This window comes from Cavia porcellus, unplaced genomic scaffold, assembly GCF_034190915.1.
Source record: "Cavia porcellus strain 051 isolate PalLab524CR breed Dunkin Hartley unplaced genomic scaffold, mCavPor4.1 scaffold_27, whole genome shotgun sequence".
NCBI lineage: Eukaryota > Metazoa > Chordata > Mammalia > Rodentia > Caviidae > Cavia > Cavia porcellus.
In genome coordinates, this window is record NW_026947510.1 from 1,104,919 (window position 1) to 1,123,101 (window position 18,183).

Consider the following 18,183-nt stretch of genomic DNA (forward strand, 5'->3'; position numbering starts at 1 on the left):
GTGTTAAACATATACATGGAAATGCTGTACTTGCAACTAATAGTCCTTGATTCTATCTCTGTCCAGAAAACCCACATGACTCATCCTGTTATGTTGCCAGTTACTATCACTGCCCTTACTGTGGATGTGAATCCATTGGCTCAACTGAAAGTGGATTCTGGAATAATCATGATGATCATATATTTGTTAACATCACTTGGACAGGCAAGTGCATCTGGACTCAGAAGTTACATGTCATCATCAAGGACCCACAAACCTTCCTAGTAGTCCCAAAAAGCCAAACATGGGGATTTCAACCACATCAGGTACCTATCTCTTAGAAAAACTACATGTTCTTAACTCTGCACAAAAAGTTACTCCGTGACACGCAATCTATACCACTAAAGCTTTTTCCTTCATCCTCATCCTCTTACTATGCTCCAATTCCCTTGCCCATACCACAACTTCTCAACATCAGATATCAATTACCATCGGTCTTCCAGGGGTCCACCACAACTGACCTTTCTGATGGCTGGCTTTGCCTGCCTCTATAGCAGAAAACGTATATGGTATATCCAGTCACTTGGGAGATACTGGTCCTTCCAACATGTGTGTAAGCACAAATTATCAAGTCTCTAACTTTAGTGCTACAGCAATTATGGCCAGAAAATCTCTCCTGTATCCTGCACTCAAATCAAACTGGTATAGCACCTAGGGTGGGGTTTCTTGAGTCATGCACCCATGTACAAGAGCTAACAAACATTGCCCACCTTATGTGCTCACCCTATGGACAATTCTTTGTCTGTGAGCTTGATACATTCACTTGTCTCCCTTCCACATGGCAAGGCCCCTGCATGTTGGCAGTGGTGACCCCTTAAGTGACACTACAAACAAAATCTGAAGTCACGAAGACTACAGATTAACTCTCACACAATGTACCATAGATCATGCAGAGTTGTAGCCCCAATCCTCACAGGAATTGATATCTTTTCAGCTATCAACATAGGAGATGGGAAAATTGGAATAGGTGCTTACTTCTATACTCAGTTGTCTTATGATTTAAAAACTTTTATGAAGTATCAAAAACTGTGGACTCACTTCAAGATCAGATTACCTTTCTCCAACAATTGTCCTCCAGAACTGTCAAGCCCTCAATATACTGACTACTGAGAGAGGTGGTACCTATGCTATGCTGGGGAAAGAATGTTCTTTGTAGACCAGTTGGGTATAGTCAAGGGCCAAATTCACAAGCTCTGAGAGTTGGCAGACAATATAGAGAAAAGGACTCAAGGTATATAATACAACCTCATGGTCCTCCTGGTGACCCTTCCTAGATTCATGGGCACCAATAGTAGTAACTGTCATAGGTCCTCTAATCACAATTGTTTTTTTTTTCCTGCTTGTGGCATCCTGTGTTTTTAAACTCTTCCTCTCAAAGTTTATCCATTCCAGGATACAAGCTTTTACCACTAAAAAATTTCTAGTTATGATACAACTCCCCAGGACCAGCCTCTACATGGGAGCTCCTCATCATTCTGCATCATATCATAGGCCCTGCCACAACACCCCTTCAGCGGGAGGTAGCCAGAGAGAGAGAGAGAGAGAGAGAGAGAGAGACGTTGCACCCTAACAACCAAAAGATGGGAATGACGGGTTTTTCCAATGTATGTTGTTCTGAATCAACATGACAGTGAACAGCAACTGCCTTCAACACTGACTTCCGTGTTCTTGCCAACCCAAAATGCTGAACCTTCCACATTTTGCATGCACGCCAACACTCTTCCAATCAGCTGTCAGTAAATCAATTCCACACGCCCCTTTAACTCTACCCCTGTCAATACCAAATAAAAGCCCTGAGTTTTGCTTGTCTCCCTCAGATGTGCTTGTATCTCTTCAGCGGCCCTCCTGTGCCGGCAATAAAGGCCTCTTTCTCTTTCTTCCTCCTTTTCTTGTCTCTCTTATGCCAAAAGAACCAATCAGATTCAGCATTTACAAACCTACTCTATGTCAGGTCACAGCTAGACTAAGCAAGAGACTATTCTGCCCATGAGGCTCTGACAGGCACAACTCTACCAGCCCCAAGCCTGCTTGCCATCAGAAAATTACTTTCTCAGTGAACTTGGCTCTTAGCAAAGAACTCAGCTCAGTACCAAGTTGTTATCAGCAAGCACAGGAAAGGAGATAAGGCAAGGAATTTTTCAGGCCTTGGGGACATCTGGAGACACCCAAAAATTTATACCAGACACTTTAAGGACTTTGCCTACTGACATACAAGACTGCCATAAAACTGTAACCACAGATGCTTATTAAATCTTCCCACCTGCCTTCTTTCCATCCATATAAAAGGGAAACACTTCTCTTTGAGGCATTTTGTCATTCTCTGATTGCCTGCACTTAGGTATTAAACGATATGCTTTGTTTCTATCACAAAAGTCTGTCCTGTGGTCTCTTGCCTTGCATTCATTAGACAACTTTTATTGTTTCCCATTGAGACAGAGGCTCATCATGTAGTATAGGCTAGCCTTGAACTCACTATGTAGTTTAGGCTGGTCTCTACTGTGTGATGCTCCTGCCTCAGCTTCTCCAGTGCTGTGCCACCACACTCGGCCTGTTCTGTTTTATATATGGAAATTTGAAGCACTGAGATTGAGCTTGAGTTCACAGATTGTGGACGTTGACAGCGCAGTGCTCTGCTCTAGCTTGTGTCCACAAGAGTCCTAGAAAGATTAATGTCTAGATTCAAAACCGACGCAAAAACTTTGACCTCAGAATGCTATGAATTCTACGTGCAGTAACGTCAGGAAGCTCCGCAGGGAATAGTAAGACCATGGACTAGTGGCTGTTGGTAATAGGAGGAATCCACGTTTTGCGACACAACTTATTTATTGGAAACAAGAATGCATGTTTAGAGAGAGAGTGGCTCTTCTGGGATCGGGCTGCTTTGAAGATGGCCCCCCGGGAGAACACAGCGGATGGAAGGAGTTTCCGGACCCTCTGGCGTGCTGCAGGGATCTGGAGAGCAGGTCTGGGGCTGACCTGAGGTAGTACTGGGCTGGGAGTCTGTAGTAGTGCCCTGTAGCTGTAGGTACCAGAGCGGTTCTAGACAGGGAACTAGGGAGGTGCCCGCAGGGGAGAGGGCCGGCGATCTGTGGGAGTCGGGCGCCTTCTTCGATTCGACCTAGGCCACCGACCCCGTCCGGAACACGCCCATAGCCCTCAGCTCCAAGTGCTCTGGAATCCCTGGACCCCAGCCCGGCGCGGAGTCCTAGCCTTAGCGCAGGCGCCTTCCAGCACGCGGCGTCTCTGGCTCCCTGGAAACCCTCCAGCATCCCGCTGAGGCAGTAGCCAATGGGAGCGGAGCTGCGGGCACGCAGGCCAATAGGCTGCGGCGTCAGTACAGGGTGTAGCTTCCAGGGGGCGGGGCTGGCCGCAGACCGATTTACCTCTCGCGCCGCGGCGGCCAGAGTCTGGACCACGGGTGGTGACCGCCAGTGATGGAAGCGGCGCGCGGAGGGCTCGGGCCCCGCGGGGACAGGTCCGAGGGGCAGCCGCCGGGCCTGGACGGGGTGGCGGGTGAGGCGCAGGAGCCCGCAGGCGGAAGGCAGGCTCGTGGTCGTGGAGCGGGCGGTGGGGCGAGGCGCTGGAACCCAGGGACGGGGTGGGACGGGCCAAGCGGCCTGCGGCCCGAACGCGGCGTACTGTCCTCGTCACGCACCGCGCCTCGGGTTTTCCACACGGAGGCACCGCCCTGGCCGCGCGCAGCCACAGGGCCGCCAAGGCTGTGCTGAGACCAGCTCGCTTGTACCGGGGCCGTCGTTGGTGGCGGACGGTGGGGATCAGGCGGAGGCCCAGGGCTGAGAGTGTCAAACTAGTTTTCTCTTTATGCTTTCCAGTGTTTGGGCCTTCTCATTGATCTATATTCCAAATCCTTTTGAAGTTTTATTTTGAAACAGGGTCTGGCTAAATCAGTAAATTACTCAGGCTGGGTTCAAACTTGCGATCTTCTGTCTCAGTCTCCTGGAATCTCGGATTATGGCCATGGGCTCCCTCGCGGGGCTCAGTAGTTGTCTCTTACTCAGGATGGTCTGTCTTACTTTTGAATGCTTCTTACTCCGTTTTCTCCCTTGCTTTCTCTGCTGTGCCATCTTTTTTTCACTCTTCTAAAAGGAAAGAGAATCACCCGAAATCTCCTCCAAAAGGAAAGAGAATCACTCGAAATCTTAGCCGATTTCTCTTGTGTTAGCCAGGTCGGTGAGAAGTTAATGGAGAACCCAGTAAATCATTGATGAGCGGCTCAGCATTCGCTGAGGATTTAAATCACACATCCCAACCGTATTAGCTCTTTATTCCATTGCTCTGCCAGCTAAAGATTTGACGTGTAGGAGCTGGGGATTTAGCTCAGTGGCATAAAGCGCCAGCCTTGCAAGCGCATGGTCATGAATTTGATTCCCAGTACCGATTAAAAAAAAAAAAAGAAATTTAAGATTCGACGTGTAAAGATTCAGTCTGTTATTTAAACTAGTAGGTAAGCAGTCCCTTCTCTCCCCCTATTTTCAGTACTGGGAATTAAACTCAGGTCTTAGACAATTAGATCGCCACCCGTATTTTAAACTTTGAGACTGTGTCTCGCTGAATTGTTAAATTACCCAGGCGGAACAAGAATTTGAGATCTTCCTAGTTTAGACTCCCAGAGTGCTGGGATTATCTGCTTTTTAAAAATTACAAAGAAAGTGTTGGAATAAAGAGCACCTATTTTCGTCTTTTACCAAGGTCTATTTATTTGACAGCTGAGCTCTATGAAATTCATTCACCGTGCTTTTTTTTTCCAAGTTGAGAGAACAATTTACATTTATAAGTATCAATGTGGAAATGCTGGGGGAGGTTAGTGTTCAACATCTCATTGAATTCAGAGGATGTTTGTTCGGTTGTGGGCACTCAGCTTTTAGTGGCATGCATGGCAGGAGTACTGACACATTTGATATGATTCATGATTTTAAGGAAGAACAGTGGAATTGACTTTGAAATTAGGACTAGAAGGCAAAGTGATTTTTTATTTATTGGGCCCAAAGCTTAAAAGTATAATTTTAAAGTTGTGAGATTTTTTTGACCCTGGTACTGGACGTTAAAACCCAGGGTGACTGCACTGAGGTACATCTCTAGGCCTTTTTTACTCTGAGACAGGGTCTTGCTAAGTTGTTTAATTGCCCAGGCTGTATTGAACTTGTGATCATCCTGCCTCACTTTCCCAGAGTGCTGGAACTGCAGGCATGTGACATGATGTGGGCTTTTAAATTTTTAACCCCCTTTTCTTCCCAAACAGACCAGCTCTTTATAATTTTTTGAATTGACATAGAAGGGAATGTGTGAATCACTGTTTCTCCTGTCCTAGGTAATGTTAGTAAAGCTTCTGTTACTGTGTAACTGGTTGCTAAGAAGGAATGAATGTCTCTTGCTTTTTTTGGGTTTGGGTTTTATATTTCATGCTTTTGATGAAATACAATGAAAGATATTCCAGTGTTTACAGTTTTTGATGTGAGGATAGCATCTGACTTTATACATTTCCTGTGATTTTTTTCTTAGAATTATGTGACTGGCATACTGTGAGGCAGATTTTTTCTTATGTTAAATTTTATTTTTGTTAATACAACATAGCAGTATATAACATTTATTGTGAGGGTAGTTGGCACATGTATGCATTCTTTTTATTCCCCTTCATCTCTCTTCTCTCTCCTTCCCTCCCTCATCTTTTTTTTTTTTTGGTACTAGGAATCAAACTCAGGATCTTGCACTTACCAGACAGGCACTTACCACTGAGCTGTATCCTCAGCCCATTTTTTTTTTCTTTTCCTTTTTTTTTTTTTTTTTTTTTTTTTGTACTGAGACTTGCTCATGCTTGACAGGCAGGAGCTATGCCACTGAGCTATATCCTTGACCCTCTATTTTTTGATCCCTTCCCCATTTGCTAAAGATTTGTTTCCATGTTTCCTATGTCTTTTACATATTTTGCTTTTTAAATTATTTATACTTTGGTCTTCTGTGCAGAAACTAATTTGATGTAGTTTCCTGTTAGTTGATTCTTGTTATTGTTTCATGGGCCTTTGAAGTTCTATTCAGGAAGTCTTTGCCTATGCCCATGACTTCAAGTGTATTCCCTTACTTTTTTTGTTTGTTTGGTTTTTTGAGTCAGTCTCACTATGTGGTCCAGGCAGACCTTTAGCTTTCCATGTAGCTCATGCTGACCTCAAAGTGGTGATCTCCTGCCTCAGCCTTGTGAGTGCCTCCTGAGTGCTGGAAGTACAGGCATGCCCAATTTTCCTTGTATTTTTTTTCTAGCAGTTTTAAAGTTTCAGATTTGTTTGTTTGTTTGGTGCTACTGGACACTAAGCTACTTACCAGCCCTTTTTGTTTTGAGACAGTCTCACTGAGCTGTCCAGGCTGGGCTTGAATTTGTGATCTTTCTGCCTCAGTCTCCAGAGTATTGGGATTACAGGTGTGTGTCACCATCTCTGTGTAGTTTCAGATCTTCTATCTAGGTCTTCAAACTATGCTGAATTAATTTTTATACAGGGCGAGAGCTAGGGATCTACTTAATTTTTTATTAGTTCATTTGCAGTACATAATGATTACATTCATCATGAGGAATTGGTACATGTAAATAACACATCTTCATTCTTTTTACTTTCTGTCAAAATCTGGGATTATAGGTTTGTACCTATAATGAATATGTACCTGAATATGTGCTTCAAAAGCAAGTAGTTAGTTGTATGTTTTTGTGACAGGTTAGGTTGTCCCTAGCCTGATAACTAATGTCTCAGGTTACTGTTCCAGATACTTGCTTTTTGGTTGTCATGTGCTGTTGTTTGCGTTTGTGATTTTAATCCCCAAAGAAGGTATCCTAAGGAATTCACTAAGGAATTAGTTTTATAATGGTTTTGATAGTGGAGGGTATATTATAGAATACCATGATGCCTGGCTCTAATTTGATATTTATGCTCATTTACCACATATATTTTTGTCTCAATATGTGTGAAAATATGCTTCTCCAGTACTGAAATTTAAGATTTGGGCAAGGTAAGCCTGTCTTTACACTTTATTAGTAGCTATTGCCACATTTACCTGAAACTGTGATCCCTTTAAATACAAATTCTGATGACTAGGTGCTAGGGATGGAACCCAGAGTCTGGCCCCTGCTAAGCATCTGTTGTACCACTGAGCAGCTCTCCAGCTCCATAAAGATTCTTGGAAATTCACTCACTGGCTTAGAAATTCCTCTGCCTAAAAATAGCAGAAGAACTGACATTGTGAATGAAAAGATTCTTAATGAATTTATTGAAATACCATAGGGATGAAATCCTTGATCCTGTGCTGACATAGCAACATGTGACCGGTAGTGCCTTAGCATATGGGAGTAGATGGTAGTGAGACATGGTTGAGTTCTGGCTCCTTCTTTGATAAGCTGAGTGACTTTGGACACATTGTTTTATCTTTTGAGTTTGTTACTTCATCTGAACTATGGAATCATAGCACCTATCTTGTAGTTCTGAGACTTAGAAGAAATAATATCTATATAATGGATATTCTGGCACATGATAGTAAGTATTTACTAAGTAGAACAGTATTCCAGCTGCCAAGGTGACAGTGTATTTTAGTAATGTTTTAGTAGCAATAAAACTTTGAAGTTTTAAAGACAACATGGAAAGGTTTTAAAAATATTTGTGTTTCCAACATAGAAATACTACAGATAAGTTTTGTTTGTTTTGGTGCTAGAAGGGGCTGGGGACTTAACTCAGTAGCATAAGCACCTGCCTTGCAAGCAGGCAGTCGTGAGTTCGATCCCTGGTACTGATTTAAAAAAAAATTTTTTTTTGGTGCTAGGAATGGAACACAGGGCCTTGTGCAGGCTAGGTAAGTGCTCTATCACTGAGCCATACCCACAGCCCTACATTGAAGGTTTTGAATCGTAATAACATGGTGAAATGATTATAGTCTTGTCAATGAAGACACAATTAAGGTAAAACAGTTTTTTATTTGAGAAGTAAAGTACTAGCAGCAGTTGCTGCTGTTGAGTGGTTACTCTGGGCTTAGTGCTTAGTATCATTTAACCCTCGCCTAACCTTATGCTTAACCTCAGAATAACCTTGTGAATTGTCATTCTTACTACTTTGGGTAAGGAAATGTGGGGGCAGGTCATGTTCTCTTGGAAACTGCTCACATGCCTTTCTAAGTAGGTGCACCCTTTGGTTTAAGCTGATGCATGCTAAACCATGGATCAGGGGCTTTTTCTGTAAAGGGCCACGCTGCAAATATTTTAGGTTATATGGGCCTTGCGGTCTCTGCTGGAACTATTCAGCTTTGCTGCTGCAGCACAAAGCAGCCATAGATTAATATATAAATAAATAGAATTTTGTTTATGGAAACTGGAATCTGAATTCCATATATAGAATTCTGACATATCCCAAAATATTATTCTGATTTATTTATTTATTTTGCCTTTTAAAATGTGAAAACTACCCAGTGTGGTGCCCACTTATAATTCTAGCTTCATGGGAAGCTAAGGCAGGAGGTTTACAAATTCAAGGTTGGCCTAGGCAACTGACACTGTCTTCAGAATAAGGGCTAGAGGAGTGGCCGAGCAGGGTTCCATCCCCAATACTGTACAAATAAACAAGACCCATTCTTACCTGACAGGCATGATGTAAACACAGGCAGTTTGAGCTGGGTATGGTAGCACACACCTGTAATCCTAGGCAGAGGCTGGAGGGTCTTAGCAAGTTGAAGACCAGCCTGGACTATATACTGAATTCATAGAGTGAGACCCTGCCTCAAAAAAACCAAAAACAAACCAGGCATGGTGGCACATGCCTGTAATTCCAGCACTTGGGAGGCTGAGGCAGGAGGATTGATGCAAGTTCGAGACCAGTCTGGACTACAAAGTGAGTTCAAGGCCAGCCTGAACTCCATAGGATACTCTGTCTCAAAAAGACAAAAATAAAAAACAAACAAAAACCCCTGAAAACAAAACAAAAAACAAGCAGTAGACCAGTTAGCTCCATGGCTGTAGTTTGCAACCCCAGTGCAAAGTCACAAGGTAATATTTCTTGGTGGAAGGTCATAGTTACTCATATTATGACTGTTCATATTAAGAGGGCAGTAGATGTTCTTTCTGTTTTAGACTAGAACCAGTTGCATTGTGGAGTAGAATCTAAAAGTCAGTTTTCAAGGTGAAACTTGGATTTTAAAGATAGGGGTAGGAGGTATAGCGCTGTGACAAAGTAGCCGGCCGTTTAATTCCCACATCCCTTTTCCTTTGCCAAAAAAAGAAAGAAAAGAACAGAGAAAGAAAGCAAGCCATGGAGGGAGAGAGATGGCTGTTTGCCTCAGGGCAGCCCCAGGCCCAGCACCCTGTCCTGGAACCTGTGCATTGCCCTGTTTTCTGGGTCCTCACTAGCAAGGACTGCCTTCTAACTCATGTGGCTCTGGCCCTGATGAGACTGAAAACATAAACAAGTCATCCATCAGGCTGCTGCTGTTCAAGATGTGTAGCCAGCAGGTCAGAAGTGTGGTCTGATCCATTTGAAGATGGTCACAGCTCTGATGATGACAGCAGACATCTTCATGTGTCTGTGTCTGTCTGTGGTACTGGAGACTGACTAGCACTTTAGTTTTTCTTTTAATCAGGCTGCGCTTAGTTTTTATTTTGATCAGCCGGGCTCTCATTTGTGATCCTCCTGCCTCAGCCTCCCAAAAGAGCTTCCCACACTTAGCACACATCTTCATGCTGATTCTGCAGAAATCACTTCACTTGAGGTGTGAAATCACTTCACTACAGAAGGATGGCCAGAGAAGAAAGCTTTAATGCTACCAGTAAGAAAAATTGTACACAAGAATTGATGTTACCTTTCTTTTTTTTTTTGTATTCTATTTTTTTTATATTTTGTATTTTTACTGGAACCAGGGATCGATCGAACTCACGACCACAGGCTTGCAAGGCAGGTGCTTATGCCGTTGAGCTAAATCCCCAGCCCCTCCTTTCTTTTTTTTTTGCAGTATGAGTGATTTAGCCCAGGGCCTTCACAACAAGCTGTATCCCCAACCCTTTGAAATATAATTTTTTGACAGATCCTTGTTAAGCTGCCCATGTTAGATTAAAATTTGCAATCCTCTTGCCTCAGTAACCTAGAGCTCTGGGATTACAGGCATGTGTCCCCATACTTGGTTAATAGTTCCCTTCTTGAGAACCAAAAGAATCCTGGATTTGAAGATATCATTAGTTGAGTTTCCAAAAATGAAACTGTCTGCCTTAGGTGTGTTTGCAAGAGATTTGCTTGTTTTTCGTCTTTACCACTTAACCAAGTGGTGAGATATGAATACTAAGTAGGTCCGGGTCTGTTGTGCATCTTCCAGTTAAGAGGTTTCAGCAAAAACCGCCATGCTAAACTGCTCCCTCTGACCTCTCCATAGTGTTCAGGTTGATAAAGCTCTGAGGACCAGATGCTTTGTGCCGTTTAACTGGAGCTAGGGCTGGGGCTGGGCATGGCAGTGCACACCTATAATCCTGGCACTAGGGAGGCTGAGGCAGGAGGATTGCCAAGAGTTCAAGGCCAGCCTGGAATACACATTGATACCCTGTCTCCAAAGAAAAAAAGGAGGAATTTAGGGCTTGGGGGTGAAGCGTAGTAAGTGGAACACTTCAATGAGATAGGCCTTGGGTTCCATCCCCAGCTCCACTAAAAAAAGGAGGAAAATAAACAGGTCAGCCTAATCATCTCTTGTTGAAGATTGCTGTATATAAGAAAATACGAAGCCAGTCAAACTAGATGCACATGCATGGTGGAAATGAAGTAAGTTAACAGAAGTGAAAATATGCATATTAAATGATTTATTTCACACAGAAAACAATGCATTGCTCTATAGATGAGTGGACCCAACCTTCTTGGCACTGGAGGACCTGTTTCCTAAATTCAGTTCTTCTTTGGGGTTGGGACAGGATTATTTTAGGGTGACTCACAGGAGCTTGCAGCCTGGCTGCCTCATGTGCAGTTCATAGTCGGGCTCAGCTTCTGTGATAAGCCAGGCCTGCACTAACATGACAGGATCAAAGCCAGAAGTGGCTGCAGTCATGAATGTGGCTGTAAATACAGATGAAGCATCACTTGCTCTCCAGCCACTTGCCTCCTTCCTGGCTACCTCTTAACAGCCACCAGACCGGTACCTGTCTGTGTCCTGGGAGCTGCAGAAGGTCTCCAGGGACTGTCTCTCTTCCTTTCTCCAGTTTCATTTGGAGCACGGAATCACCTTCTCTGGCTGGTAGAAACATGTTGGGAATTCTGTCTGTGGTACCCCATTGTGTTAGCCAGATTTCCATTATAGCAATCCCTGAGACAAGCTGTAAAGAGAAAAGGGTTGTTTAGGCTGCTGGTATCGGAGGTTTCAGTGGACGGTTAGCATGGCTAATCATGGTCCTGTGGTGAGGCAGCCAATCATGGTGAGAGCACATAGTGGGGCAGAGCTGGGCTGCTTACCTCACAAGGCTGCTGCAGAAGAAAGAGGGGTGTGTGGGCTCCCACCTGCCCCTTGGAATGCCTCCACTCACTTGCAGGCTCCCACCAGACTGCTTGTTTTTGGTGGTGTTGGTGATCACCACCAAAATACTCTGCCACTGAGCTATGTCCCTCTATTTTTATTCTGAGACAGGCTCTCACTAAGTTGACTGGGTAAGACTTGAAACTTGTGATCCTGGGGCTGGGGATTTAGCTCAGGGGCATAAGCATCTGCCTCGCAAGCAGGCAGTCATGAGTTCGATCCTCGGTACCAATAAAAAGGAAAAAGACAAAAAAAAAAAAAAAAAAGAAAGAAACTTGTGATCCTTTTGCCTCAGCCTCTCAAAGTGCTAAGATTACACGTGTGCCACCCCACAGGGATAAGAGCCCACTTTTTAAAGGTCTACCACCTTCCAGTGGAGTAATGCTGGGGGACCCAGCCTTTAACATGTGGGTCTTTGGGGGACACTGAACATCCAAACTACCGGTATAGCACCCATATAAATTTCAGTGTTTTGGGTTTTGTTAGTTATACAGTGCTAGAGATGGAACCCAGGACCTTCATATTGAACTATATCTCCAGCCTTTCTTTTTTTTTTTTTCCTTCCTTTCTTTCTCGCTCTCTCTCTCTTTCTTTTTTTCTCTTTATCTTTTTCACAAAAAAGTTCAGAATGGCCTTGAACTCACTTTGTACCCCAGGCTAGCCTTGAATTCGCAGTGATCCTCCTGCCTCAGCCTCACAATTGTTTTTGTTGTTTGTTTTTAATTTTGAGACAGAGTCTTGCTGACTTACTTAGTTGCCCAGGTTTGATACAAACTTGTAATCCTGCCTTAGCCTCTCAGAGTGCTAGGATCACAAGTGTGCACCATTTCACCCAATAACAATAGATTATTAGGTGCAGAATTAAAATGTATTGAGGCTATTTAAATGTCCATAAACTGAAGGAAAATAAAGACTGGTTGTTAACCTAAGAAATTACAAAAGTAAATAAATGGAATGTTAGAAGCTTTCCTATTCCGCTGTCCTGCTTGCTTTGATTTTTTTTTTTTTTTTTTTTTTTTTTTTGGTCTTTTTCCTTTTTATCGGTACTGGGGATCGAACTCATGACTACCTGCTTGCAAGGCAGGCGCTTAGGCCACTGAGCTAAATCTCCAGCCCCGATTTTTAAATTCTATCGTGATACTTTTTGTTTTAGCTTTCAAAAATGCCTGCTTTTAAGTAATACAGTTTTGAACCCTAGTTTTATGTTAATTATTGTTAACATTTATATGTATCCTGGAAATCTATTTCTGTAGACATCACAGATCTCTTTTCCCCCTCACTTATATTTATATAATGAAAATAAAAATACTGACCCTTTTTATAAGCTATATTGAGATGTAATACACATACCATAAAGTTCACCTAAGTGTACAGTTCACTAGTCCTTTGTGTATTTGCAGAGCTGTGCAGTGTCACTGAAATCTAGTCTTAGAACATTTTCATCAACGTTCACCTCAGTAAACCTACCCGTTAATAGTCATGCCCATTCCTGGGGTACCTAGTAATCCACTCTTTTTTTTTTGTCTTTTTCCTTTTTATCGGTACCGGGGATCGAACTCACGACTGCTTGCTTGTAAGGCAGGTGCTTATGCCGCTGAGCTAAATCCCCAGCCCCTAGTAATCTACTCTTATCTCTATGGATTTGCCTCTTCTGAATGTTCATATAACTGGAATCGTAAGATGTGGTGTCTTGTGTCTGGCTTCTTTGAATTAGCAAAATATTTGAGGTTTACTCATTCTGTTATGTGTTGAATTTATCAGTTCTTTATTACTTTTTGTGTTTTTGTCTTTTTGAGGCAGGGTCTCACTATGTAGCTCAGGCTGGCCTTGAACTCACTTTGTAGCCCAGACTGGTCTTGAACTTGCAGCAACCTCCTGCCTCAGTCTCCTGAGTGCTGGGATTACAGCCACGTGCCACCATGCCTGGCTAGTACTTATTACTTTTTATTGCTAAATAGTGTTCTGTTATAACACTACACCACGTTTTGTTTCACAATTCATTAATCAATGGCCCTGTAGCTTGATTATATTATACTTTCTTTTTAGGTTATTTATTTTTTTTATTTTTTGGTACCAGAGATTGAACCTCCGACCACGCGCTTGCAAGGCGGTTATTTTTTATTTTAAGGAGGATAAAATCCACGAAAATGAAACAGAATAAAGCCAATCAAAATAAAGCAATGAAAGTAATACATAACTTCAAAACAGGACAGTAGATCAACAATGGCTTCCATAATATATCTTGTTATCTTTACAATAGTTGTCCATTTCCCCAAACATAATAAAATCAAATAAAACAACACAATAAAACTGATCAAAATAGCATTCAATAAAACGAATAAATGGGAATAAAGCAAAACAGTGAAAATAGTATTGGATTTCAAAAACAAGACAGAAAGAAATCCCCCATATTTGCCACAGCACCTGCTGTCATCCTCCTAACAGATGCTCAGTCTACCAGCCTTTGTCTTGCAAAGTCAATCAAACAATGCAAGAATTTAGTTGTTTTTGTACCTTGATTGCTATCAACTCAACCTGTTCTCCAAAGCATCCACCAGCTGATTGCTTGGGTTTGGGACAGAGTCTTGATTCTCAGCCCCTGAGACAGTTGGTTTGTGGGAAAAGCAGTCTGGCTTCTCTCTTCTGGATCGCACCTGGTTTGTGTGGCTTACGGGGAGATCAAACTAGCTTCTTTATGTGCTCTTCCCAGACCCAGCATGGCCTCTGCTGACTCATCAGGAACAGTGAACTGGCTTCTCTTTTCCTGGGCCCCACATGGTGTATGCAGCTGCTGGGAGAGGCAACCTGGCTTCTCTCTTCCTGTTTTTTGGTTATTAAGAATAATGCTGGCATAACAATGCATGCCTATACTGCCTGCACTGGGGAGGCTGAGGCAGGTGAATCATCGTGAGTTTGAGGCCAGCCTTCACTACATAATGAGTGCAAGACTGATTTGAACTATTAAACAAAAGAATAATGCTGTCATGATCAGTAGTGTCTAGGTCTCTGGACATACAGTTTCATAGTTTCATTTTTCTTGTTAGATAAGCCTAATAGTGGAATTGTTAAATCATAAGGTAAATCAGTGTTGGACAGTTCAAGGATCTGCCAGACTGTTTTGCAAACTGCTCTACAGATACGCCATTTTACATTCCCTCCAGCAGTGTACTAGGGGTCTAGTTCCTCTACATCTTTGGTAGACTTGTTATTGTATTTCTTCTTAATAGTAACCATTTTAGGGTATGTGATATAACATTTCATTGTGGGTTTGGTTTGTATGATGAATAATGTTGAGCATTTTTCTTGTGCTTATTGGTCATTTGTTATACAAATATACATGAATGGTTAAGTTAAAAACTTACTATAGTAAATTACATTAGCGTACTTATTACAGTACATTATCAATCCCCCACAAGATACTCTCCTTGCATCAAACACTTATATCATCTTTCTTGCCCATTCTGTCGTTTGTTTATTTGTTTTTAATATTTTGAGACAGATTCTTACTATATAGTTAAGGCTGGCTGTGAACTCATTCTGTAGCCCAGGCTGGTGTCAAACTTGTCATGCCTGGCATTTTTGTCAGTTCTGGAAGTCCTCTCTCGTGAGTATTTTTATTAGGTATGATGAAAAATATCCTGCTGCTGAGTGCTTTCCAAAGGAAAGGCACCCCTAAAAAAAATATGGTGTATCTTCATCTAGCATATTCATTGCATCTGGCCACGTGCAACTTCTTGCTCTTCCCAAAGTCAGAATGACTGTGAAAGGTAAACATTGATTCAGAACATCAAGACAGTCATGGCAGCCAGGCAGCAAGCCCCATCTGGGAACTACTGCCATGCATGGGCCACCAGCAGACTGAGGACAGCCAGACCCAAGCCTTTCCCCATAAGTCAGCATCATTCATAGACTTTAGGGAGAGAGAACAAGGCCACACCAAGAAGCAAGCCTTGTCTGGGAACCAGCACCATGTGCAGGCCACCACCATACTGTGGACCTTCTGGCACATAGACTGGCAAGCAAGAAGTACACACACACACACACATACACACACACACACACACAACCTGTAAGCAATCAGCTGGTCTACAGAAACATAGGCTGTGATGATAGCTATCAAGATGAAATGCAATTGGATGCCTGTGGTGCTTTGATGTTTCACTGACCTTGCAGGTCTAGGGCCTGTGGTTTGATCAACTGTTCAGAGGATAGCAGTGTGGCATCTAGGGGGATCTCCTTCTGAGGGTGGTAGCCATTGTTGATTTCCTATTGTCTTGTTTTGCAGTCCTGTATCATTTTCACTGTTTTTTTGGGTTGGATTTTATTCTCTTTTGTTTTGATTATGTTAAATCTGATGGCACGAGCAGCTTTTCAAAGATAGCAAGATAGGGGCTGGGGATTTAGCTCAGCGGCATAAGTGCCTGCCTTGCAAGCAGGCAATCGTGAGTTCGATCCCTGGTACCGATAAAAAGGAAAAAGACAAAAAAAAAAAAAAAACAAAGATAGCAAGATATATTATCGTAGCAGTTTTGGATTTACTTTGGCTTGTACTGAAGTCCTTTATTGCATTCATTGTTTTGTTTTTATTGTTTCTGTTCTGTTCAGTGCTGTTTGATTTTTACAATGTCCAAAGGTATCTGCAGCTATTTTGAAGACAACAAAAGGTATTATGGTAACTATTGTTGATTTAATAATGTTTTGAAGTCCTGTATCACTTACACTGGTTTGTTTTGATTTTTTTTCTGTTTTATTATCCTTGGTTTTATCCTCTTCAAAATTAAAAAACAGTCATGACAGTGTAAAAAGAGAGATAAAACTTCCAGAAGTGGTAGGAATAATGGGATATGTTTTCAAATACTGGAATATGTATGTTTAAAATGAGTATTCTGAGAGGGATTAATGCCAATATGTCCTTTAGTGTAACAAATATTTTAAAAATTTAACCATTCACTAATTTTTTTTAAAAAATCATACTTTGTGTATTGAGAGAAATGCCTACTCATTTACTTTGCCCTGAAGGTTTATCTTTTAGTGCAAGGCCTTCCAAGTTCTTTTTTTTTTTTTTTTTTGCATTTTTATCGGTACCAGGGATCGAACTCACGACCGCCTGCTTGCAAGGCAGGTACTTATGCCGCTGAGCTAAATCCCCAGCCCCAAGGCCTTCCAAGTTCTAAGCACAGTGCTCTACTACTGAACTGCACAACCTCAGTCATGATGTGGGTTATTTGTCTTATTTACTGCATTACATAAGTTCTTTATAGTTCTGGGGATAATTCCCTTATCAGATTTTAGTCTGCCAATTTATTGTCAGTTTGGATTGTTTTTTTCACTTATTGTTGAAATACAAACTTTTATTTTGATAGTCCAATTTGTTGATTTTTCTTTTATCTATTTCATGTTGGGTATTGTGTCTAAAAAAAGAGCTACTTTTGTTATTGTCCCCCCACTTTGTGATTCAGGTAATAGAACCCAAAGCCTGTGTGTGCTAGGCAAGCATTCCACCACTGAACTGTGCCTTCAGCCTTGGTATTTTAGCTAGGAAGTCATTGTCTAACCTATGGTTAGGATTTATTTCTATATTTTCTTCTAAGAATGTTATATTTTTAGCTCTTTTTACATCTGAATCCCTTTTGGGTTAATGTTTGTATATGTATATGTAATGTTTGTAGGGGTCTAGAGTCATGGTTTTTGCATGTGGCGCTCTAGCTTTTATAGTACCATTTACTGAAAAGACCATGCTGTGTTTATTTTTTAAACTTTATTTAAGGAGAAAAAGAAAAAAAAACAGAAAAAGGGTACAAGTTATACAGAATTTTAAAAAATAAACAGTAGGAAATCACTAGATAATAGATTACATATTGTCATCTTAGAAATAGTTGTTCAAGTTACAAAATTAAAGCATGTAAAATGGACATTCAAACAGTGAGACTGCAAACAGTTCTGTTCAATGATCCAACAAAAACTCAGTAATATGGTTATCTATCTTATACGCTTAAATATACATGCAGTTATATGCTTTAGAGCACTTTCTTTTCTTCTCTTTTTACAATGGCAATTACACACTTTGGGTTTTATTACTCCAACAGTTCTCTTTAATTTTTTTGAAGAGAATAAAATCAAATGTGACATAACAAAACAGAGTCAGTCAAATCAAAAGGATGGACATAATACATAATGTAAAAACAGAATACCAAGTGATCAACAATGGTTACCATAATGCCTCTTGCTATCTTAAAAAGATGCTTCTTGCTATCTTAAAAAGAATTGCCTGTATCATCAGTTACAATAAAATTGAACAAAACAGTAAAGAACAAAACCAATAAAACCAAAACATTGGAGACATTACAGGACTTCAAAAGAACATAATAGTCAAACCAGAATGGGAATCATAGTGAATCTTACTGTCTTCAAAGTTGTTGCCTATACTCTCAAACTTGGTACTATCAAGCAAAACAGAATAGAGTAAAATCAGTCAAAACAAGATAGTGAAAGCAATACAGGGTTTCCAATCAGGTTAATAGGAAAGCAAAGTGGGTTACTATAATATATCCTGCTATTTTTAATTTATTTTTTCCTTTAATTTAAAAGATAAATATAAAATAAATAAATAATTTAAAAAGG

General features: G+C 41.4%; 1 protein-coding gene across 1 annotated transcript in view; it reads left to right on the plus strand.

Moving 5' to 3' along the window:
• Window positions 1-3,380: 3,380 nt before the first annotated feature.
• The window catches only part of Tulp3 (TUB like protein 3), a 57,561-nt gene continuing 42,758 nt past the window's right edge, over window positions 3,381-18,183 (plus strand). The window contains exon 1 of the mRNA XM_063237667.1: window positions 3,381-3,514. Coding sequence (XP_063093737.1) covers window positions 3,474-3,514 — 41 coding nt within the window. The 5' untranslated portion in view covers window positions 3,381-3,473. The remainder of the gene's footprint in view (window positions 3,515-18,183) is intronic.